The following is a 26685-nucleotide window of genomic DNA, read 5'->3' as shown; positions in this document are numbered from 1 at the left end:
TAAATAAAGGCCACCGGCCCAAAATACAATATACAGACATGTCATATTTAACATGCATGAGTTGTGAATAGTTTTATGTTTAAACTTTTCGCATTAACATATATATAAATAACACAGTTTTCTTCAATGTCAGATCATTATTTGTTTTCATCAGATTAATAAAATCTATTTCTTCTCTGTTTCCTGTATACCAAGAAAAAAGGTGAATGTTACGTTCTTCGTGAAATTTAGAACAATAAAAAACTAGAAATGGCGCGGCAGAGGCCGACGCGTATCCCCACGCCGAATGTTTGACCTAGGTGTGCCCCAGGGTTGGTAATGGGGCCATTTATAGCTGAGATTGACCGTATTGTCATAAGAGAAGTTCATCATCAATTAGAAGTGAATTGGTGTAGAAATGAAGAAGTTATAGTAAAAGGCAATTTTGGGTGGGTGTGACATATGTGGGCAGGGCGCCCCAGGGTTGGTTATTGTGCCATGCATAGTTGAGATTGACCGTATTGTCATAAGAGAAGTTCAGTATCAATTTGAAGTGAATCGGTGTAGAAAAGAAGAAATTATAGTAAAAGGCAATTTTGGGTGGGTGTGGTCTATGTGGGCGGGGCCCCAGGGTTGGTAATGGGGCCATGCATAGTTGAGATTGACCGTATTGTCATAAGAGAGGTTCAGTATCAATTTGAAGTGAATCGGTGTAGAAATGAAGAAATTATAGTAAAAGGCAATTTTGGGTGGGTGTGGTCTATGTGGGCGGGGCGCCCCAGGGTTGGTAATGGGGCCATGCATAGTTGAGATTGACTGTATTGTCATAAGAGAAGTTCAGTATCAATTTGAAGTGAATCCGTGTAGAAATGAAAAAATTATAGTAAATGGAATTTTTTGGTGGGTGTGGCCTATGTGGGCGGGCGCCCCAGGGTTGGGATTGGGGCCATGCATAGTTGAGATTGACCCTAATGTCATAACAAAAGTTCAGTATCAATTTGAAGTGAATCGGTGTAGAAATAAAGAAGTAAATGTAAAATAACCTAAAAAAATGAGTGATAATTTCTGACGCGGCCCCACCCCAACCGCTATAACTTTTGACCCAGGGGTCAGATCAAAATTCCAAATAGTGCAGGGTCGCACATATGCTCATAGCTACCATGTGTGTAAGTTTCAAGGTTCTAGTGCTTTTAGTGTAGGAGGAGATAGTGGCCAGGACGGACGGACAGACAGACAGACAGACAGACAGACGGACGGACGGACGGACGGACGGCGGAGATAACCACAATATCCCCACCTTTTTTTCAAAAAGCGTGGGGATAAATACATGAAATTCGTTTTCAATGACACGTGTGTTTTCTACATTTAGACAATGTATACAATATCGAAGACCATGCTCTATACCAAGATGTCGTCCAGTTTCAATAAGAAACTTGTGGTTGGAACATCTGAACTTTTCAAATGCTTTTCTATACAAGAATGGTATTTTAAGCGAAAGATATTTTTCTGGTTCAAGCAATGATTTATACATTCTATATGTTTCACATCTAGACGAGTCGAATAACCTCCCTGACCATTTTTGCGTGTTACAACAAATAAGGCGATCTTTAAACAGTTGTAAAAATACATCAACATTGCCAACATCTTGATACACCCAGACATAACCAAATCCATAATTAAATAACAGATTTTTTACAGAAGTAGCCCAATTTGTCCTTCCAATTTCATCCTGGCGTTTTAACATATTATAACAATTATTTTGGATATCTATGCAATGGCATGTGAATAAGTTTACACCAGTATTTAACACACTTGAAATGATATTCTACACATAATTCTAATCTACCAACCTCCCCTAGGGCCATGCAATTATTTGTTGACCTATTCAAACCAATAAAATCTTTGCAAAATTGAGCCTGGACTTGTTCTATATTTTCAGAAAGGGTATGACCCCAAATTTCAGCCCCGTATAAAAGGATCGGCTTAACCATTGAATCAAAAAGTTTAAAATACTCTTGAATGTCAAATTTTCCAAAATAGCCTTGGTAACTTTTTATGGCATTAATAGATTTTTTAGCCTGCATTGCCAACTTAGCTTTAGCCTTGGACCAACTTAATTTAGGAGTAAACAGTAGACCCATGTTCTTGTACACTGACGTGACATTTACATGCTTTCCATTATAGAACCAATTTTCATATGACCGCAATGGGCCACCATTTCTAAATACAATTATTTCGGTTTTCTTTTCATTGACAGTCATGCCACTCATTCGACAAAAATCAGAAATACTATTTAATTGACGCTGTAGTTCAATAGCCGTTTCAGAGCAACTCGCAACATCATCGGCAAATAATATACATTGTATATTTGGTATATCTTCCGTAATGAAAATTCCTTGATGACCCTGATCACGCAGGTAAAGGAATAACTCATTTATGAATAAATTAAAAATGATCGTGCTAGTTACGTCCCCTTGCCTTGTGCCAATGTTACACTTAAAATCAGTGGTAACATTGTTATTTATGACTCGCAAGCGACTCCGTAAATTAGAGTACATAGAGACAAGGACATTATAAAGTTTTCCTTTTAAACCTATTTTCTGCATTATGTCAAATAGTTATGGTGCAATATACCATCATAAGCCCTTTGAAAATCAACGTATAATACATAAAACCTTCCCCCTGGCTTAGTTATATATTTTTGTACCATGCTTTGTAATACGAATATGTTATCAATTGTAGAATAACCTTTCCGAAAACCTGATTGCGACTCATCTAGTTTGCCAAATTCTTCGGCCCAAGTACACAATCGTGAATTTACAATATTTCCAAATATTTTTTACATTACATTTATTAAAGAAATACCTCTATAATTTGTCGGTTCCAGTTCAGAACCGCATTTGTGTAAGGGAACAATAATGCTTTCGCTCCACATGTCAGGAAAAACACCTGTATTAAGAATATGTTGAACGCTCACATGTAAATCTTTAAAGATATCACACTTCAAGTGAGAATGTATGTTGAAACCTCGACAATATGTGTTGCAGGTTTACGCCTGGAACGGAACTGCATTTGAGGAATTACACGTAAGAATAACAGCAATATTCACTCATATGGCTTGTCATGTACATTAAATAACCATTTAAAGTGTTTTGTCCAGAGGCGTATCCAGAAAATTTTCAGAGGGGGTGCTCAACAGGGAAGGGTGCGGGAGGGGTGACCCCTTCCGTCGTCGATTTTTATTTGAAATGGCACCTTGAAATGATGCGATTTCCTGCTATCTAATCAGCATTCTGCATGATAAAAGTGCATGTAAAACAAATAAGAACTTGAGTTCACACATCAAGTGTGACAGACACACGGACAGACAGACACACAGGGGTAAATCAAATGTCTCTTAAACCACTAAAGTGGTGGGAGACATTATCTTTATCCATAACTTTTTTAACGGAGTTAGATGGGTGGACCTCCTATTTAACCTTGTTGGATATCCTACTAGGTCAACTTAGGTACAATATTAAAATGTTTATGTCCATGTCCCTATGAATGGAAAGCAGGCACACAGCGGACAACCTGTCCTGACCCATTGATGATCTTAGTTTTGTCTTAACAAGTCCTTGGGCACTGATACTCCTTTCACACTCGCATGATGTGACAGGAAACACACATGATATGGACAAAACAGTGTAAATGGTGGGGCACAGCTGGGAATCACAATCTGCAACAGAGCCCTGAAGGGAAGTAGGTGGGTTGGGTACACCTTTCCACCTAGCCTTCCATATAAAGTGCAACTCGGCAGGGGGGGGACTGAGGGGAAGGGAGATCATCATTGAACCATTCAAGGTCACTAGCACTGACAGGAGAGGAGCACATTTGTTCAGGTATAAACTTCAATCCCATGGCTGCATTAGTCTGCAAATCACTGAATTGGGGGTCCATTTCGTTCACAAAAGTGTCAACAAAGGGAGTCGTTAGGTTTCTTGTGTAGTTTAATTCGGTTGTTGCTGCCTCGATGTTGTCACGCTTTTAGAAAATGATTTAGTTTCATATAGCAAAGTAATTCTTCATTTTTGAGTCTTTTTTTAATTTTAAGAACTATGGATGAACATCAAAGCAGTTAGCCCGATTTGTAAAAAAAAAAAAAAAAAAAAAAAAAATTATAATTGCCATTCTTTAAGTGTGCAGTTGAATTTCACTGGCAATAACTTGTTACTCAAAAGGATTATCACTCTAAAGAGCTAATACCAATTAAATTCATCAAAGATATTACCGAAAAAATAATTATGATTGTCCATTGCGTTCGTCTAAACTCTTTAATTGCTACAAATTGAAATATTGTTTTTCACAAGTCTCATGCGGCAGCCATTTGTAAACATTTATCTATAGCTAAATGTATGGATGAATTTCATTAGTTGAATGTATCTTCTTCAGCCAATCAAATAGCGCAGTTTATTACTTACAGTCAATGAACCGTGCACTTTAGCTGACGAAGGTTAGATCGTCTGTACACATGCCTGGGGGCTAATCACACAAATCGACAGCTGTTTATGGCTTAATTAGGGACATATGACAGGAAATACACAAGTGGATTGAAACTGTAAGGGGCTCATTTTTATTTAAAATCGTGTCTAGCCAGCCAGCTGGGGGGGGGGGGGCTTTAGCCCCCTAGCCCCCCACCTAAATACGCCTCTGTTGTCAATCATGGTTAAAGAATCCAATGAAAGGTTTGTTTATATAAGTTAATCTGCTAATATTGCTTTTAATGTCAAAATATTTATATCTAAGGTCCCGACTTATAAATCTTTTAAATTAATAATAAGACATACAATGTATCACATCGACGCATCTATTGCAGGCGCATCAACAACTGAAGCTCCATCAGCCTGCTAGGGCTGTCCTCTGGTTGGCAGACAAGATCTTTGTTGGTCTAAAGGATGAATACATCATGTTGGAGGTATGTTGCTAGGGATGTCCTCTGGTTGGCAGGAAAGGTATTTGTTGGTCTAAAGGATGAATACATCATGTTGGAGGTATGTTGCTAGGGATGTCCTCTGGTTGGCAGGAAAGATATTTGTTGGTCTAAAGGATAAATACATCATGTTGGAGGTATGTTAGGCGCATTGGTGACGCGTTTCTTGTAAGTTTAGAGAATGCACATATTGATTCAAAGAAGGTGTGATATAGATTATAAGTTTTGCTACCTATACCGCTGTAGCCTTATGTTGGAAATGCGGTCTATTCAACATGCTCTAGTTTGTTCGGTACCCAATCATTCCGCTATGGCGTCATAAATTACATAAAATCCTGCTCTAAATTAGGAACCTCGATATCGTTATCAAGCAAAGTTCAGAACCATACATGATTCACTAACTTTGTCCGGCGTCTGAATATGACATTTCTTGTTTTGTTTGGTGCAAAGACAACATGTTCTAGCTTAGTAAAGTGCCAAGACATTGTGCTCTAATTTAGTTCTTGTTTAGACCTTCGTTAAATAAGAACTGCTGTGTTATCTTGGTTCAACAGTCCCTTAATAAAGTATTTATTTCAAAAAATGCATATACCATGCATGAAACAAACGTTATGAGGCCATAAACATCTATTAAATTTAATAAACAACACAGCATAAGTGTCCTTGAGAAATTAAACACTTGCAACGTGGATTTCAACTGAAACTTCCAGCCACACTGCAAAACATCAAGTCGTAAATGGTGTTGTAACAAAACGCATGCCCCCCCCCCCCTTCCAACACACACACCACCATAACTCCGCAATAATTATTCTGGTTTGACTGTTGTTGACTGCTTGCCTGAAATTCATGAGTGCGGTTTTGGGTTCCCAGACCAGCACCGGCAAGATGCGCGAGGTGTTCCGATTCGATAGCGGACAGACTGGCCCCGTGATTGCACGGATGTCACGAGACGAGAGGGACCTGGTGATGCTGGCCTATCAGAAGAAGGCCCTGTTGGTCAACAGCAGGGCAAAACCGGACCGAACGGCGTCCATTGAGTGGACCGACGTGCCAAACCTTATGTGTAAGACTCTACTTTCTAGGCGGTCTTTACCCGTAAGCTCTATATATATCAAAATATGCAAACAATTCATGTTTGTCAGTAAAAAAAAGTTTCAAATTCAAGAAATTCATATTGCTGATAGTAGTAAGCACCTTAGCGTGTTCGCTGAAATACATGTGAATGTACTTACAATTCTATCTCTTTGACTGAATCTGTTATAGAAACGCATTAAAACAGCTGTTTTATTTATGGTTTTAAAGGAATGACGAGGTATTTTTTTAGATATATTTACAGCCCCACCTATATATATAGAACTTTCTGTGCTTGGATTATTTGTATGAGTATTATTACCGACCTTGTATGCATACATTTATTCTTTTGTTAACAAATACTAAAACCAAAGTCCTAAATAAACTCGCGATATAATGTAAATATGCTTTTAAACTGAGAAATGATGCATTGAATGCAAACGTTAAGTAATATAATGGCCTATTTGCATGTTTAACGCCGTATTATTTACTATTTTGGTCACTGTCGCTTAACTATGCATGTGCTTATTGCTTATATATTGTCCGTTTTGTATATGAAACGATTAAGTAGAATTGTTCAAATTATATTAACAAACTTTTTGTTATGTTTTATTATATTATTCCATTGAAAGAACAAAAAACACTCCGCATAATCATGTATTATATCAGCAACACGTCGCATGGGTTTGATTCACGGGGATTTTTTATTCTCAAACTCCCATGCGATTTTAAGAAGTCCGCGACTGGCCCCTTAAATAAATTTGAAATAAAATATAAATGTTAAAACATTCTTCATTAATATTTTTCCTCTCATCCCTTACTGGCCTGTTCCAGTTCACGACCCGCCGTACATGGTAGCGGCAATGACGAAGCACGTCGAGGTCAACACCGTCTCACCCTCGATGTTTATGCAGCAGATCGACATCCGGGGTGTAGCGCGCGTGCGCAAGGCAAGGTACAATGAATGATTTTATATGATACTGTTTTTATATTATAAACACATCCTTTATGTTTTGCACAAAATTGAACTTTGTAAAAGTTGTTATGCATGTTTTAGAATAACAGTTACCTTTACCAGAACTTCTCCAAAAAAGATCCCATGCTAGGTTCGCATGTAAACTGGCAACCTATGCAAAACAGTTCAGTCCAATAATTCCATCCAAAGTCAAGTTATTTAGAGGAAACAGTTAAATAATTTTTAATAAGTGACCTTGACCTTAGACTGACTAGCCCCAAATGGGCTCAACCGGAGCAAAATGTAATCCCATGCTTGTACTCCATCTTAGCGGGAGCTGTAATTGTGTGATCCCGCTAGGATATTTTGAAGCGAGTAAAGTCGAGATATATAGCGAATAATTATACCAAATAAACTTTAATCCCTTTATTGCTGATATGGCTTGAAAGTGAGCGGGATTTAAAAAAAATAAAAGTAAAGTATAAAACGGCGAAAAAATACCTGTCTCGGTATAGACGCCGCCATCTTGACTGTCACGTGATTACCCACTCTAGTACGTATGCCAGTTAATTTTACTAAGTGTAAAAATTCGAGGGCCATTATACAGACAAGTTTTGTTCAATTTGGCTGGCCATCAGAGTTGGTAGATATTACATGAGTTCCATGATGATCCGAAATAAAGTATTTGAGTTTTTAAGTTATTTCGTTCTTTCTTTCTTTATTTCTTTATTTATTTCTGTCTTTTGTAATTCATTGCCAATAATTCAGGAGCGACAAATGCGATCTGGTTGGTAATCGATTGAAATTAGAAATAGCTTTAGCTCGGATGTTGCTTCTACGAGACCATGTGTATAGTAGTTCCTGAAATCAAAAGGTACACACCAAAAATAATTGCTGAATGTCTATATGACGAAACAAAAATATCTTTAAAAACTGAATTTCAGCGTATATCATTATTTTGAAAATAAAGGTTGAACATAAACATTCCTCAATAATTCAATTTAAAAGACAGGTGATTCGTTTAAGTTGTTATTCCCTTATCCACCGCATGAATGTTGTATATAGTGTATTATGAGAAAAATTAACAGGGCGTGGTTAAACAATTCATAAATCAATACATAGTATATGTCGCATCTCCCATGCAATTGCACGCACTTGTATTTGCTTGTATGTTATTCTTACAATATTAACATGTAAGAAATATCCATAATTGCATGAACAAACATATACAAGTTGAACACTATTATGTGTAGATATGAAACTTATTATGACATCAGATCACGCAATGTGTCCTCAAACATGTAAATTATTTAACATGACTATGATACCGCTAGTCACGATTCGAATTTAAGGGCCGATAGTATTTCATTGAGATATAGTTTTTGTCAATATATTCAAATCACTCATCTATTACGCATTGAGTGTCAAAGTAATATACCTGTTTATTGAAAACTGAAATCAGACTTTGTTATTAATTGCAAACTGGCAAATGTTGATAGCCTATAATATATATCAGGGATGGTTTCCAGACAGGGCTGAACGCGCTCTGTCCTTGGTATCCTGGGAGATGGATACAAAATTCAAAACGATTCTGTCCTTGCACTGGATACAAAAGTTGATGTCTTATGTTTGACCGTCCCGCTCATTATTGTATTATAGCGCTGGGCTTTTCGTCCAGACTGCCAACAGTGTGTACCTACTAACGCAGCGGCCCGCGGAGGAAAGGGTGAAATACCATCGCCAACATCACCAGTTCAAACTAGCAATTCAGATACAGGTAGCGCCGGGCATTGGCATACATACTGTGTGTCAGGCCGGGCATTGGCATACATACTGTGTGTCAGGCGCCGGGCATTGGCATACATACTGTGTGTCAATAAAAAGGAACTGGTGGTTTAACATTCAAGTTGGGGGAGGGGGGGGGTATAAAAAGAAACACACTTCTTAACAAAGATTTTAGTTTAAAAAAGATAAGATTTCAAACAATCAAAAACAAAAATATGATATAAGTCCTTTCAATTATTGGTTTTAGTTTTTACAATTAAAATATTTGCTTCTTAATCGTTTAAAAATATCATACTTTTCATTCTTGCAGCATACTTTGAAGAAAAAATATGTATGTAATTGTATATTTTGCCAAAGAGCAAACTTTGTTATAAAATAGTAACAGCAACAAGTACAAAGCCGTGGTATCACAATCACACTTTTGCAATTTCAGCTAGTGTCTGACAGGCCACAAGACGAGAACGAGGCCATCGTTGCCGGAATTCGGGCCCAAAATGGCGTCCACCTGTTCTGTGAAAACAAGTTCAAGGACGCCATGGACATCTTTCTGAGCCTCAACACCGGTAAGTTGCTGGGATCGCAGAAGCATGCACATGTACCTACAATTACCAACCAGAGTCCCATTTAAGAGGGATATTAGAATAAATACCCTTCAACATTTTGAAAATACCATGTTTAAACTGAAAGTCAACATAGAGTCTTTTAAAGGGCAGATCTAATTATTTGAAGGAAAATAGTAATCATGCGATTGAGGATACTTCATTATCGAATTATTATGTCCAATAGTTGTCTTAGTTAGGAGTGTTATGCTTGTTTCAATAGAATGAACATTGTCTTTTTGCCAAACTGCTTAAACAGTCTTTTATTAGTGCTGATGTTCTGGGAGTAAAATATCATTGGACAAAAAGTCCAGGCGGTAAATAACCCTTTATTATAAAACCTTATCTGGAGCTCTGGGATAGTACGCACATGTTTCATCATCATCACCATCATGATCATCATTATCATGATCCTCATCATCCTCATCGTCCTCCTCCTCCTCCTCCTCCTCCTCCTCCTCATCATCATCATCATCATCAATCTCTTGACCGGTTTTGCCGTTGGAGGGACAACGATACAGCAATCCTCTTCCAGTCAGGTCTGTTGTGTGCTGTCGAAAGTTATTCATCCATGGGAAGGGTTGTCCATTCTTTTACATTGTCCATCCAGCTTTTCCTCTGACGGCCTCGACATCGACCTCCCTCTTGCGTGGTATCTGGTATTTTTATTTATTAGTATAAATTAATACGCTCAGTATTAGCAGTGTCTTGTTGACATGAGTCAACTTTTACTTGGACATGTAAGCTTTAATAACATAAGTTTTACCCAATGCTTGTTATTTTAACAAAATGTGTAGAGGAGAACCATCTGATGTGATTTTGCATCGATTGTACAGGCTAATCTACAGCAATGCTGGATGCGTATGCCATAAGACCCATTTTGCATGACGCGTCTCATATTAAATGTATGCCTACATGTCTTAATTTCGTCAAAAGCATCCATCGGAGTCAATCAGGATCAATCAAAACTGTTTGTCTGGTATGAAGTGTTGTTCGAAACAGATACTCAGTAATTATATGAGTGATATTTAATTTTATGTATTTGTGTGAAAAATATAATATGTGCGGGTACAAGTGTTCTCAAAATCTTGAAACCGACACATGTTAAGGTTTCTACCAGCGTTGTGGAACCTAGACCTGAATATACAAACATCATAAGTATTTCAAAACAGTAAAAGTGTCAATATTGCCACAACCATATTGTGATAAAATCCGTTAAAATCGTGCGCCGCTTATTCCCCAGACGTCAGTCACGTGATCGGTCTATTTCCGGACATGCTGCCGCATCGGCTGAAGTATCCGGAGCGCATACCTCCGCTAACCGATTACCAGCTGTTCAATTCGCTGGAGGCGCTCACAGACTTCCTGCTAAAGGTCAGTTTAAACATTTCATGCGATTTTGATTAATATTTTGATTACAAATTCAGAACTTCGTGAACTTTCTTAAGGCTGATATAAACTAACACAGATCATAAGGGCAAGTTGTACTTAAGAGAAAATAACAAATTAATTATTTTTTTGGAAACACATTTTTCTCCTTACAATAGGCGAAAATAATATTGATGTTTTACATTTAATGTAAAAATATGCATGCATGTTTACATATATAAATGTACATGAACTAGCAGGAGACTAAATGAATTTTAGAAATTTATGTTCTCACCTGTCTTAATTTTTCACTAAGGATTTTGTAAATACGGGCCCCGGTCACACGAGTCACTTGGGTTTAAACCTTTTTATTGTATCTTGAATACACGCGCGTCTCACCAAAGCGACCAGTATTCCATTCCCGGAATCGGTGCATGCGAAGTCGGTTAGTGGTCGGACAGTAGGTGTTTCCTCCGGGAACTCCGGCGTACCACACATCACAAGACAACGTCAAAATTGAATGCTTTTCAGTAAAGACTAAATAGCTCAATATCTTGAGCAGCTATAATTCTTATATCGTCCAGAGTTTGAACACACTCTGGGTCCTCGCATAATCAAGTGTCAGATGCGGGCGAATCTTACAAACTTCGTTAAACACACACGCATACAAGCACCAACGCACGTGCGCGCGCACACACACACGCTGCAAAGATCAAGCACGTGTTGTCTTTTGAAAGATCCACGAGTGAGGATCGAACCAGGAACCTTCCGGTCGCAAGGCGGACGCCATATCCATTTCACTATTGCGACCCCATCGCCATCGGCCACTATCGTCGATCGGAAAAGCTTATTTAGTCTTCCACTTTGCTAGGATATGTTTTTTTAATTTTGCTAATTCGACTGTATTCTTTTATAAACATGTGTTCATTGACGTGCATGTAGTTTACTCGTGAACGCTGAAATAGTGTCATGATAATTGATTGTATTATTTAAATAAACGACGCAATACCGCTTAAATTCTACTAGGCACATGTGTTCCACTTGTTTAAAACTAGTTATTAAAGGTTTTACCTTATAAGTTATTCAAATCTTTGGGTAAGAATTCACACGCCGTTTTCTTTTTTGATCTTCATCGTCTTAGAAGCGGGCGATAATTGCTAGGGGTCAGGACCTGACCGAGGGATCCGTGATATATGAGCACCGGAAGAACGTTACGCTGAAAACTCGAAAGAATGCTCTGTCGGTCATTGACACAACACTGCTTAAATGCTACGTACAGGTGAGAGAAATGAATCACGGACATGGTTCATACAGACGATGGTTTGTATGCTTAAATTTACAACCAGGACAATGGTTCCTTCATCTTTTGGAGCCCGCACATAGGTTCCTACATTATATTGACATCCTGGTTATTTGTTCGTACAATTTTGATGCCCCGGACCTTTTTTTCATTTTTGAATTAAGGCACGGGCATCGTCATTTACATAATTTAAATAACGACGCTGTGAAAAGACTATTGCGGATTTGCTCTTGTGTAATGAACAACCAATTCATACAACAACAACTGCCTTAATGGAGATGATTAATCTTTTATTTTCGTTAGTGTTTGTCACTCTGAAGATTTACCTACGTAAATTCGCGATAAAAGGATAACGCCGAACATTCAGGTGCAATAACTTGAAAAATTGTACATAAATTTAAATTTAAAAAAAAAGAAAGTTTTGGCTATGAGCTGTTTTGAAGCACTTTTAATGTGTCATCTTACGTTCACATGCCACTGACGCGTGTCTCTTTAGACCAACCACAACGAAGTGGCGCCGCTGCTACGATTGCCTGACAACCACGTGAACATCGGGGAGGCGGAGCGCGTGCTCACTAAGCGAGAATTGTTCTCCGAGCTCATCATACTGTACGAGGAGCACGCGATGCACGCCGAAAGTAAGACGCATCCAACCAATCCAAATGCACTGTTGACCGAAGCTTTAAAGAGACTTGTTCACAGATTCGAAAATGACAATTAAATACGTCTCATTTTCCAATATGGGTGTAAACTTGGTTTAGAAGGAGCAAAATTACGCTCGTGAAAAAAAAATGTTTTCTTAATCGCTACATTAATATATCATTAACAATCAAAAAGGAAAAACGCTTTGCATCTGTAAGTTAAAAAAAAATACGTGTACATGTACAACGTTCGTTAGCTCTTAAATCCTTACAGGCATTTTGGTAGCGACTTTATTAAACTTATGTTCTCGACATGATGAATACAAGTATTTAAGATTATTTCAAATATTTAAGTTGCGCATGTATGTGTATTGATAGTTTTTGTATATATATATAAATGCAATAGTTATGTCAGGGTAGTTATTTTATACACGTAAAATAACGCTTAACGTATGTATTGAAATAGATCATATTTGATATTTTAATCCTTTCAACTCGTAAACTATGGTCACCCATATGCCAACCGTATTACGCGTGCGTACTTCAGTCCTGCAGCTGTTGAGGTCTCGCGCCAAGGTCAAGGTCTTCCCATCACCCTTGGACGCCATCCAGCCTACCATTCAGAAACTTCAGTCGCTAGGTAAGACCTTAACCCATTTATGCCTTGGGTCTAGAAATAAGGCATTGGCAAACAGCGTAGACCCAGATGAGACGCCGCATGATGCGGCATCTCATCAGGGTCTGCGCTGTTTGCTTAAAGGAATTTCTGTAAGAAATGTTCTAAATATAGAAATAAATATACTAGACAACCATAATTTTGGAAATAAATTGATCTAATTTAGAAGGATTGGAGAGTCCACTAGGCATAAATGGGTTAAACATGTGATTGTTACCATCACAACCCCCCCTCCAGGCCCACTCGGAGAAAAACTGCATTAACGTTTCACGATACGCGAGGTACTTTTAACTTAAGTCAGGCGGACAAAAGTTCGGCTGTTTGCAAAAAAATATATGTAAAATAATATCAAGGTCAGATTTAAACTGTTTTCGGTAATCCTGATACGATGTGGAAGTTATTTCCCACTTGTATAAGTATGTTCAATACCAGAAATCTGCCGAAACTCAATGCATTACTCTGTACATGTTCAAATTTAAGTTAATTTAGCTAATATGATCGAAAACTCATTCTGGACACCCCCCCCCCCCCCCCCCCCCAACACCCACCCACCCTTCCTGCCAAAAAGAAGATAACAAAGTTGAGAGTCGCAACGAAAAACTAGGGTCGGTAGGGTTGTTGCAGACATACATTTTTTTACTAGGCCTGAGGTTCAGTATCCGCATAGTTCCGGAAAAAGTCTTAATTAAGTGATTAATTGTAAACAAAATTTTGATATTAATTTCTAAATGAGAGAAGAAATATTTTATTATTGAGGGTATAAAAGAAGCGTTTAAATCTTGAAATTGATATAACTAAAATCATCACAAATGTAACTGTAATTGATTCAAACAGGAATAATTGTATCTTGACGAAGAAAACTGTTAAGAAGAATTTTTTGTTTATTGAAAAATATCGATCGAAGTCGGTTAACCCATTTATGCATAGCGCTAGAAAAAAGCCTTGGCAAACAGCTTAGACCCAGATGAGATTCCGCATTATGCCGCGTCTCATCAGGGTCTCCGCTGTTTGCTTAAAGGAATTTCTGTAAGAAATATTATAAATATAGAAATAAATATACAAGACATCCCTAATTTTGGAAATAAATTGATCCAATTTATTATTTCGAAGGATGGGTGAGTTGACTAGGCATAAATGGGTTAAGATAATAAGAGAAGGTAGGTCGGCAAACTGTTTTCATGTTTACACTTAATTTATTTCCTACGTTGATAAGAATTTAAATGACATGAAGGAATCGGTCAAAGTGTTATTTAAAACAACAGTATTTGTTATTAAATATTCTTGATTAATTTTTAGTAAATTTATTTTTAATTGAACGAATATTATCGTAATAGTAATAACGATTGAAAATTCAACCTTGAAAACCGAAAAAAATAGGGTCGACACAATAAATAAGAGATAATTAGGGTCGGTGATGGTTGAAAACAAAGAACTGTTGGCGCCTTTATTGTCGAGCTACAATTCTCAAACCCTTTTGGTCTCTCTGCAGGGGAGGAGCACCTGTCGTTGATTTACGAGTGGGCAGAGTGGGTCTTCAATGAGAACCAGTTTGAAGCGCTCAAGGTACATGCGTGGTTTGCACTTTAATGCCACTGGTTCTACCTGTATGTAGTAATCAAAATATCGGAATCTTCGAATGGAAAATGCGATCATAAATTCATTGCCAAAACCCATGTTCGAACGTATTTATTGGTCTTCCCGGGTATAAACAACCATGTTTAAAACTATCGGCCGTATACACATCATTTTGACAATAGAATTTGTGTATCGTAATCAAAATCAGAATAAAGTACTGTTTTTGAAATGTTTGCTTTGTTCATGGAGCTAGTTCCTGGAAAAGTCTCTATATTGTAACCCAGATAGAAAAACCAAGGGATCGAACCCGGGATATTCAAGTTTTAAAACACTCGCTCTACCGCGTCGCTTAAACAGCTTGCTTATAGAGAAGCGAGTACGAGTGTCTCTTATACCCCTCTCCCCTACACACGCTCCCACCTTGTTTAAAAAATTTCCACGAATAATTAAGTTCTGACATGACATCTGTGGTATGTTGTCAAGAAAAAGAACCACATATGGCATATTTACGTTGGACGCCAACGCAATCCACCTAGAAAACCCAGTATTGGCAACTAGTCCACATGGGACTTGATCTCTACCTTAACATGTTTCAGATGTTCACCGATGACATTCCAACGGTGAGGGGTCTACCCCGGGGCCACATCCTCAGCTACTTGGACAAAATCGGTCTAGACAAGATGGTCCCTATTCAGTATCTCGTAAGCGCCGTAAATGCGAATGCAAATGTGGTGAAAATGATGCGTTTTAGGGTTCCCGACATACACTTAATCGCACCCTATATTAATCAACAGCTTCATGAGGCACGGTGCGGCAGCTGTTTCAACTTACATTTTTATGACAGAAAACTACTTATAAAATAATAAGGCCGAAAAAATCAGTTGCCGCATAACCACAGAAATTTGAACACTTAGAGGCACTTTCTGCTATCAACATAAAATCACTTGATTACAGTTTCCTAGATGTAGTAATGCTCTTTAAATCCCTTAGATTAAAAAAAAACGTGGTTTTTTACAAGAAGCATCTCAGCAATACGAATAATTACTCCGCTAACATTAATAAATTTAGGAAAAAAAGGTAAAATGCCGTGTGTTAGGCGTGTTTTATGCGTTCAGTTGCAATGTATTGCTGGTCGCTAGTGTAATATACGTTGTCGAAAGCCCTGGGAAACCATTTTAACTTGTATCATCTTAACGTTAAAGAAAACGCAATAAAGATTAAATGTGTGAATGATAAATGTCGTAGTATCCAAGTACAATATTTAGACTTGCGAGGGAAAAAACACTGACGTCACAGAAAGCCAATATCATTTGCGTTTCTTCGGCGTTATTAACGCGTTTCCACTGCAAGGACGCATAATTTACCGCATTGATGTACATTTGTTATCCGATTTTTGGTTTAAAACATCAATGTTGTGGATAAATCAAGTCAAAACTATGTTTAAAGATAGTTTAACTGATCCGCATGAATATTTCTCCAGATTTTCAATCTACGCGATGATTACTTAATAAAAACTTCATATCTTCTTTTTTACGGTTGGGGGTTGGGCGGCATTTGCTACGCAGACTTAAACATTATCAAAGCGCTGAAGGCACTGAAGATGTTCGCTATTGCATAATTTAACACGCAATTCATTTTTGAAAATCAATCGCAAGTTTGAAATGAACACACGCCATTCAACTTTATAAAGTTTGTGTCATAGCGAACGGGTCGAGTTTTGTGTGCACTTTTTATCATCCTTATTATTTCATAGAAATAACTAAGACAAAATAAAAACAACATGCTTTTTGGAAGTTCTGAAAGCATAGAACGTATGATGAAAATGGTAATGATAACTTAATATAAAGAAAATTTGCAGTCACCATCATATTTAAGGAATATTTTTTTTTTTCTAATATCAAATGACTATCTCACCAAGAATATAAATTCATTATGAAAGTTCCGTGTACAAAACTTTTGATTTTTGACACCATATACAAATTCAAAATGTACAATAATCTTCGTATCTTGTATATGGAGGAATAAAAGTATATAAACATTGCTGTTTATGCTTTACTTGTTACCCGAGCAGTTCACACGGTGTCAACAACGCTAACATAAACATAGGTATAGAGCACTAATGCGCTTTTAGGCGTAGCTGTTTCAGTTTTCATCTTAGTGACTTTTACATAACGCCAACAGACACGCATGAATATTTTCGAATATTTAATAAGCTGATTCGAGATACGACCTCTGAATTTTTGCTACATCACTGCGTATGTGCTCAATTCAAAGGACACAAATTGTGGCCCTGTTACAATTACGCGTTACAATCCATCTCGCAGAATTTCACTTTCGCCTCCAAGATGAGAAAACAATCATTAGCGAAATAGTATAGTGTCACGATAAGAGAAAATCGTTGAATTATCATACCACAATGTTTGCCGTACTTGGTCAGCACGTCTGGAAATCATTCCTTAATGTGTGGATAGGCTGCCATTATTAACAAGTTTGCTATTTTCAATTCAATTTTGTATCAAAAAGCATTGTTCTTAAATGTGGCATTTTCAATTCGCAATGAGATTTGTAATGACCCTCGTCATGCGAAAATGGGTCTTATTCCATATGTGCCCATCATATAAATAGCCCACTCAGCTATCCCTCCTTCTGGTAAGGAGAAACATAACATATTGAGTGATTTTAAAGCGAACAGCATCGCCTATGGCCTGACTGCGCAAAAGCACATGTTGGGTTTAACAAACGCTTGCCGAAACGCATAAGACCCATTTTCGCATGACGGCGCTATTGACGTGGGATTTAAATGTGTCGAAAGAAAACTGCGTTTAAATCAAATATAAACATACGATATAATTCGATAGTGAAGAAAGATACTCATAACAAGGCATATGAGGACACATATGAAGTGCTCTCCCTATTATATTTTTTATTTACTCACACTAATGTGTGGTTTGACAATGCTAACACGCATTTCATGCGGTGAATATGCAGCTTACAAGTGAAAATCGCAACACAATAGTTTAACTTTTGTTTAATTGTATTTAATAATTTAGAAAAGTAAATTGCTAACTTTATTTCAAAGTCAGCGTATACGCCGACTACATTTTTAAAAGACATTTATTGTTATAAATATATTTAATATAATATATTAAGTTGTTTTCGGTTTTAGCGATTAAAAAGCATTTTCGATGTTGCCTATAGTATGCCTGTAGTAATTGATGAACTCATATCCAACTGTCTATGTATAGAGAACTGTGAATATAAACAAGCTTAACCTTCTACTAACCTTCTACTATTGCATTCGTATTATTATTATTATAAATTGTTTGTTATATTCGGGTTTAGCAATTATGAAACATTTTTTTTGTCTATCGTATCGCTGAAGTTATTGTTGAACTTATGTTCAACGTTTTATAAATTGAGAATAAAAATAAGCGTCAACTTTTTCCCGAATCTCTCAATTTACGACATTGAGTTGAATGCGAGAGCGTAACCTTTTGCGTTGTTATAACCCGTAAACGTTCCTTTGTTTATCGACAGGCGCATCTATTAATAGCCTCATATCATGAATGCCAAAACACCCGCGAAAAAGAACCACGTGACCAAATAGGACGCAAACGCAAATACCATGCGACTACGACATTTATTATGTTAGAACGCTCCGCAATTCATTTGAAGCCGGAGCCTTGTGATTGCTATTACGTAAATAATTGACCGCTAACTGAAGTAAGCAAAGGAAACGCAGCACCTAATTGACCCATTCCTTCTATGTGCGAAGGCAGATTGAATTTTACTAATGTATGGTTTGCCTATTATAACACACATTATAATGCGGTAAATACGCGACTAACAAGTAAAAAACACTATAAATAAACTTTTGTTTTGAATTAAGTTATTTAGAAAACAAAATTCCAAACCTTATTTCAAAACAGCTCCACTACATTTTTTAGAGAATATTATTGTTATATTTAAATGTTTTTTTAACAGTTTCAGCGACAATGAAACATTTTTTTATGTTGTCTATCGTATCCCTGTATTAATTGTTGAACTCGTGGTCAACGTATTATTAATTTAGATCTGTGAATATAAACAAGCGTAACCTTATACTATTGCGTTATTCTCACACGGACTCCCCTTTGTTTATCGTCAGCCTCAGATTTATGAATGAGCTTAGCGAAAATACTACGTCACGCACACGCAGCAGAAAGTGGACTATTTTAATAATTCATAAACAATCTCCTCCGCGACACGTACAATACGATCATTGTTTATTGATTCTTTTCTATAAAACACCGTTCGAAAATATTGAATGTAACCGATATTAATATCATGTTTCCATTTGTGAATACACATAATTGGAGAACTCAAACCTCTTGCATAAATTATACGCGGATACGCAAGCGGGTATTGGGTTAATCATACCTAGGCCGTATCGACCTGAATTTTACATTAAGCACTTTAGACGGTCGCTAAAGCGACCATCTAAAAACGATTCAACGATATCATCGCCGGAAACCGCATTCACTCAAATGCGTTATGTTTGTTCTTTATCTAGTGGTATACTGTAGCGATAACGGAAAATATACAGTGGGTTTCAATGATGTACCCATGCCATCGCCGTTTTATCTCAGGAGCACGTGATCTACACGTGGGGTGACGTGACGGAGGAGTTACACCAGGCCCTGTCCACCAAACTTCGTGGGGCGGTAGTGGCCGAGCTTGAGAACGCGCGGGCCATTCGGGACCACGGTCTATAATTTAGAAATATTTATGTGATCTTATGTCAATGATTTTAAAATGTTTTTAAACCAGATATATATTTTTTAAATTTTACTTTAAATCCTTTTTATCAATAACCAATACAGCGCATGGGTTTTATATGTTTTATCAATTGTAACTAGTTACATGATATATTTATCTTTATAAAGTGCAGAATTCGAAATAATTAAATTGTTTATTTGCTTCTAGAATACGAGACCATTTTTCTTGGTAAGTGCTGACAGATAACGATTATCTTATTTGATGTAGATCTACTTGTTCACCAATTTGCGAATTGAAAATTTTCTTTTAAAAAGAAGAAAAAGAAAATTACAAAGTTAAATAAAACTTCTTTTTCATGATATCAATGACCTTTGGGAAAAAAGACAAAAATGGGCTTGATGAATGTGCGTAAAGTGTCCTCCAAACCAAGCATGTACAGTCAGCAGAGGCAAATCAGGGACGACATTTCGCCTTAATTCGAGTTTCGCTCAGTCAGACTTAAATACTATAACAACGTAAAGTTTCGTCCGTGATTAGTCTGTTCATACTTCACAGGCTTATATGAGAAGACACTTTACGCACATGCATTAAAGCGTGGCTGAAATATATTCTAAATATAGTATCGTTTAAGAAAAAACACCATTTGAAAATACAACTTTATTCCCCTGTAGAAGACGGACCGATCAAACTGGGCCCGGCCTCGGACGGGCTGTTGAACGACTTCCGCCACAAGCTGCTCACGTTTATTAAGAAGTCGACGTTATATCGGCCCGAGCACGTGCTCGCGCAACTGCCAATGAACTGTAGGTGCTCTTAGATCGTGTTGTTCTTGATCCGCGTTTTATAATTTGTATTTTTTCCCCGCATAGTATTGACGTGTTTGTGTTGTGCTTTTATCGGTTAAAATGAGACAGGTGGTGATTATGTTTCAGTCTACTATTTCAACGATCTATCGATGCTAGTCAACGTTGTTATACCATTTCAGTCTACTATTTCAACGATCTATCGATTGTTATACCAATCGCAGTCTACTGTTCGAAATATAAATTAAGAGATATGCTTTCTGAGCTGCATTATGCCTTGTGAATAAATGTATATTAAACATTTAAATACAGCTAAAAAATGACACATTTTGATTTTTTTTAAATATAAAATGAACAAAATATTGTTTAAGTGCGTAATACACAACACAACACACCAAGAAGACGTTGCGTTAAGTACACATCGGACTCACTGACCCGCTCTCTATTTAAAGTATTCTCCTCACTGACCCGCTCTCTATTTAAAGTATTCTCGATCAAAATCCAAATGTGTTTAAGATCCTGTTAGAATTAAAATTCTTTTCACATATTGTTGACAATCGGACAAAAGGCAACTTATGTGTTTCTGAAGCATGTCCTTATTTATAACAGAGAACTCCGACGAGTTGTTGATTTGATAAAAACACTGATGACTTAAAAAACAACAACACTAAATCAGTTACACGATGAACTCCTTCGAGAGTGTGGTATGCCTCTTTAACCCTCGCACTAAGCCTCTCTTCGCCAGGTCTGTTCGAGGAGCGGGCGTTGCTGCTGGGTCGGATGGGGCGGCACGACCAGGCGCTCGGCATCTACGTTTACGTGCTCAACGACCTGCGAGAGGCGGAACAGTAAGGCGGATATCTGCAGTGAACTCTACGTAACCCTTTTAATGAACGAGCTTGACATACTTAAAGTTGTTCAGTTCCCCCAGACCGTCTGTCTGTCCATTTCTGTCCGTCCGAATATGAATCCAGCGATAAAGCATTTAGAATTTAAGTTAAGTTGATGAAACTCGGTACGTGGAACGTAATTTAAATTTGATTGTCATAATGACTTTGGTTGCTATTATTGCAGAAATAATTGAAAACTAAAATCGATAACTCATTAAGTACTAAAGGTAGGTTGATGGAACAGATATGTGGATAGAAGGCCATGTGTGGAATACACACAGTATTTCAGTTGTCTTGGTCTATCTGTCTGAACAATCTTGATGCATTGATAAATCGAAAAGTACGCAAGCACGGTTTAAGAAACTAAACATACTGATAAACGAGCATACGGGAAATATGCACGGTATTTCATGTTGTTTTTGTATGTCAAAAATTGTGGATGCTTTGGCTAAAGAAATGACTGAAAACTAAAATATGGATGCTGTGGCAACTACGTCGTTTGTGGATAGAGAATTAATGGGCGATAAGTTCATAATTACTTTTTTCTCTCTGTCCGATCTTGGTTTGTCCGACCGAAAAATCCGAATCATGCGATAGCTCAAAAGGTTGTTCCATTCTTTGCAAATAAAATGTGGCTGCTATGGTTACCGAAATACATATACTTGACAAAGTTTAGGCTGAATCCTGCGCCGACTCAACTAATACAGGTCGACAAAACTCTCTTGGTAGAGGGCCATGTGGTGAATATGCACAATATTTAAGATTTTCAGACGTAACATCTGGTTTCTATTGATAAGAAAAAAGTGAAAACTAACATCTGCATCTCGACATAACTATAAAAAAACAGGTTAATTAAACTTATGGAAATAGTGTTCTTTCTCCAACAACATTAAACCGATCAGGTACTGCTGTTTCATCTGTAACAAACCTCTTGTTCTGAATACCCATTTTACATCAACTTTATACCCATCCACTAACTTTTTTTCTAGCGATTTACATGCTCAAAAGCGTATTCGTACATGAGTAAAGCCACTACGAACATTGTTTAAAGTGGGAAAAAAATCGGTTGTATTAAACTTTGCTTAAGATTTTTTACACGTCAAAATTTAGTTTACTCCCTATTTCCAGATACTGTAACACGAGCTTTTTGGAAGGAAGGTCTGAGGTTAGTGTCATCATACTGCATAGTTCAAAATTATTGGTCGATATAATAAGCTTGAATGATAATGTTTGTTTCTTTTGAAGATGTTTTTTTATCCACATATTATCCAAGCACCACAAATTATGTATTGCAAACACGTCCTTTTAAGTGAATTGCATTGCTATTAAATTGAATGATTCTGTTCAAAAGACGTTACTTCTTTGTTAAAGGCGAAACACAAATATCGTCATTCAAATTGAGATGAAGCCATTAACTAAATTGGAATTTTCCTGTGGCATGGGAAGGCAAATGGCGCATGCATCTCGATATTCTTATGGTGCATCTACTCCGCGTCGACCTTTCCCGAGCACAGATGTATGGGTCTCTGTCTATCTATAGATGTACCTAATAAGGATTTAAATTCTACCGCATGGCTTGCTCACTCTCTGAGACTATATGTGTAGGGGTATATATATATATATATATATATATATATATATATATATATATATATATATATATATATATATATATATATATATGTATATATGTATATATATATATCTACAAGTATTTGCAGGCGTAGCTCGATCTTCTCGTACCGTATAGATCTCCACCTGCCTCTTTAAGTATCTATACCCAACTTGTCCGCTCTCTTTCTTAACGTGCATGTGTTCATGTCTCTGTATATCTGAAAGTGTACATGTATCTACTGCGGGCGTCTGTACACTCACACATAGTCCGTGATCAAGTCCGTGTATATCTGCATGTGTATCTGGACCTTCGGCGGGTGTGCTTCCACTCACCTTACCTGCTATCTCTTGGACTGCCGGTGTGCAAGAACCTAACGCGGATGTATACATGTATTTACAAAACTGGCACGTTCTGAGACTGCAGATGTTCAGGTCTTTGTCTATTCTAAGGTTTACCTTGACCTACTGCGGGTGTATCTCAAGCCCCCGGGCCCACTGTCACTGGGGCTCCAGGAGTACAGTAAGCAGCCCATGTGCCGAGTGGGTGAGGCCCTCGCAATGCTGCAGGAGCATGCGTCCAGAATTAACCTATTTGAGGTATGTATGCTTAAGTTGTCCTCAATCATTTAGTGCGTGGGGAAATACTATGTTAGTATTTAAAAAGTCATGCTTTCTTTATTGTTGTGTAGACAATTTTAACATGAAATCCTGGAGAAAGTCCCACCACATGCACTACATGTACTATAAATGATCAAACTTTTTATATTCTAAATAAATAGCGTGTATAAAGAAACCCAACTATACAGTGTGTTAACCGATTATAAAAAAGCTTAAAAATCAACATGTTGATGTAATAGGTATCGACTACTTAATAAAACAATAATACTGACTTAAGAATGGTTGTAGGAGGGGTTTGATTACGGTGAAGAAATCTGAAGGTGTTTACATTAATAGGCAATCAAGATGTTTCCGGAGGATGTTCCATTAAAAAGCGCAGGTCACTTTCTCGGACAAGCCATGACGTTCAGCGCGTCCCGTCTTCACATGATCATGGTGTCCAAGCAAATACATTTACAAAACAACACATTTGTAAGCATAGTTCACCTACAACGAACCTTTTGCTTGATTTAAAGTCATATACGCCATTACAAATTGCAAAATGGTAATAGATAGATAATTTTGGTAGACATGTGTAAATGTCCATTACTAGCATTTCACAAGCTATTCTATTAGTTGCATGATTAGATGTTTAAGCTTGATTTACACGTATTAGTTATTGCAAACAATAAGTTAAACCCGTGTTATGTGTGTGCAATGGCAGACTTTTACGTCTGGTACCTGTTCGGACGCAAAATCAATCATATAAGTTTCACAAGCAAGACTAGTGTACCAGAAAGCCCTACGTAAGTTATTATTTTGAGGCGGTGCTTATTTATGTTTGTTCTTTTTTCTAGTGATGGGAACGAATCTTGAAATGATATTCGAATATTCGTTAATCCTTTTTTTATGCATTCGAAACTTCAATACGCCTCTAGATCCAGATATCAAAACTTGTGGAAAGAATATTTATGTTCTTTGTCGTCATACAAATCTATATCAATGGGGTTTTCTATGCATTTTGAAAGCAATAATTATTTCGAACAAAATTTGGTTTTAATATGGTATATTTAGAATAATCTTCCTCATTTCCGGTAAGCATAGTTTCTGAATAGTAATATTCATGCCCTTTTGTTTTCGTATTTGTTCACGCCTAAACGGGACATTATTACTTGCCATTTTAGCGGGACATTTCGTCATATATGGTCGCGTCATCCGCGCAATTAGCATCGAAGGCGATTACAGCGTGGGCGCATTGATTGCCAAATAACAACGTTGAAGCGCATAGAACAATAAGATCAATTGAGGTGTGTTTAAAGAAAACTGGGTATAATGCAGTCCGCACAGGCTAATCAGGGACGACACTTTCCGCTTAAATTGGATTTTTGCTAAGAAGAGACTTCATTTAAACGTCTCTTCTTAGCAAAAGTCATAAAGGCGGAAAGTGTCGTCCATGATTAGCCTGTGCGGACTACACAGGCTAATCTGAAACGACACTTTACGCACATGCATTAAACCTCAGAACGCGGCTCAATTAATTCAAAGGTGCGCAGAACACAGCAAAACACTAGTGTGTACCCATTGCGCGAATGAAGCAGGCAGATTTAATATTTCCGTTTACCCAAATAAACTGTTACATAAAAATGGTCTGTTCATGGTTCAGATTTGACAGTATTGAACGGTGTCGTACTGTACAGATCCACTGACTATAATTCGGCTGCTCATGCGATATTGTAGTTCTACCAGATTACTTTTCATGCCGCATATCAAGTAATTTATTTAAAAATAGAATATTCTATTCGGAATTTCTTATTCAAATACTTGGCCGTTTTTTTTAAATATTGGTTCACATCCATGTTTTACCTTATAAATAACTCATTGAAAAACAGCAACCCGATTGAGACATCAAACCTGGCCTAACAACCTTGAAAGCTGTAACTAATTCAATATAATATCGGACATAGAGCTTGATGTGCATATGAAACCTGTTATCTTTATAACCGTGTGTATTCCTATGGAAGGCACTTTCGTCCTTCATTTCATTACTTATTATGTAAGAACGGTATATACAACACAATTAAGACAGCATGCGCTGATTCGGGACTTCCCGTAGCGCACGTGCATTGAGCCCTGCCTTCCCATTAGACCCTTCATATTATGCATCAGCATTTAGTTGAGTGTAACATACAGTCCATGTATTACTCGTGCACGCCAGGTGGAACGCGAGTTGTGTTGCCAGTTTTATGTACCACACAGTTCACGTGTTTTTCGTGCAGATGAGCCTGATGGTGCGCGAGTCGTGCTGCCGACAGATCCTTCACGTGGACGAGTCTACCAGCTGTGACGAGTGCAACCTCAGGATCGCAAACAAGTGCGTAACAATAGTTGATATTTTAGGGATGAAAAAGTAACAAATACCATTTGCATAACCCCGGTATCATTTGTTTTGATTCGAATCTTCTGAACAGCCATTGACACACAAGTACGGGGCGTTGTATGGTCTTGTGGATTTCACATTATGACCTGGTGGAATTGTTTGGTTCATGTTGTTCTTCGTTGCAAACTACGGTCACATTAATTAATGATTAGCTTATAGTAATTCCCGTAGAAGAAACACATTAGTTCTAATTGTGAAATCGGAGTAAGGTAATACTTGTGTGATAATGTCCTTATGACCGAGCTAGTAAAAAGACTGATAGTTGATATTATTTACCCCAAAATGTATCACGGTTTCACAGTATTTAAAGTTCACCACTACGATCCTGTTGAATCTGTTCCAACAATGTATAGAGTCCACTATGTTTCACTATGTAACTGTTCCAACAGCATATTGAGTTCTCTATGTAAGTGTTCCAACAGCATATCGAGTTCACTATGTAACTGTTCCAACAGCATACATGTATAGAGTTGACTATGTAACTGTTCAAACAGCATATAGAGTTCACTGTTTAACTGTTCCAACAGTATATAGAGTACACTATGTAGCTGGTCCAACAGTATTGAGAGTTAACTATGCAACTGTTCCAGGAGCATATAGAGTTCACTATGAAACTGTTCCAGGAGCATATAGAGTTCACTATGTAACTGTTCCAACAGTGTATAGAG

General features: G+C 37.4%; 1 protein-coding gene across 4 annotated transcripts in view; it reads left to right on the top strand.

Annotated features, from left to right (window-relative positions):
• LOC127873826 (vam6/Vps39-like protein) overlaps nucleotides 1–26685 on the top strand; it is a 41744-nt gene that overhangs the window by 12710 nt on the left and 2349 nt on the right. For 2 of the 4 annotated variants that reach the window (XM_052417826.1, XM_052417824.1), the window contains exons 7-25: nucleotides 3027–3065; nucleotides 4835–4933; nucleotides 5819–6011; nucleotides 6854–6974; nucleotides 8634–8751; nucleotides 9193–9322; nucleotides 10602–10732; nucleotides 11868–12005; nucleotides 12523–12664; nucleotides 13215–13307; nucleotides 14833–14906; nucleotides 15515–15619; nucleotides 19547–19664; nucleotides 20348–20479; nucleotides 21225–21327; nucleotides 22498–22534; nucleotides 23434–23580; nucleotides 23938–24072; nucleotides 25857–25951. In XM_052417826.1, coding sequence (XP_052273786.1) covers nucleotides 3027–3065; nucleotides 4835–4933; nucleotides 5819–6011; nucleotides 6854–6974; nucleotides 8634–8751; nucleotides 9193–9322; nucleotides 10602–10732; nucleotides 11868–12005; nucleotides 12523–12664; nucleotides 13215–13307; nucleotides 14833–14906; nucleotides 15515–15619; nucleotides 19547–19664; nucleotides 20348–20479; nucleotides 21225–21327; nucleotides 22498–22534; nucleotides 23434–23580; nucleotides 23938–24072; nucleotides 25857–25951 — 2150 coding nt within the window. Of the gene's footprint in view, nucleotides 1–3026; nucleotides 3066–4834; nucleotides 4934–5818; nucleotides 6012–6853; nucleotides 6975–8633; nucleotides 8752–9192; nucleotides 9323–10601; nucleotides 10733–11867; nucleotides 12006–12522; nucleotides 12665–13214; nucleotides 13308–14832; nucleotides 14907–15514; nucleotides 15620–19546; nucleotides 19665–20347; nucleotides 20480–20608; nucleotides 21198–21224; nucleotides 21328–22497; nucleotides 22535–23433; nucleotides 23581–23937; nucleotides 24073–24764; nucleotides 24884–25856; nucleotides 25952–26685 lie in introns of those variants that run through there. The other 2 variants (XM_052417827.1, XM_052417828.1) reach the window with 2 other exon arrangements.

The sequence above is a fragment of the Dreissena polymorpha genome, chromosome 3 (genome assembly GCF_020536995.1).
Source record: "Dreissena polymorpha isolate Duluth1 chromosome 3, UMN_Dpol_1.0, whole genome shotgun sequence".
NCBI lineage: Eukaryota > Metazoa > Mollusca > Bivalvia > Myida > Dreissenidae > Dreissena > Dreissena polymorpha.
The sequence above is the reverse complement of the archived record's forward strand: the minus strand, read 5'-3'. Positions and strand labels throughout refer to the sequence as shown.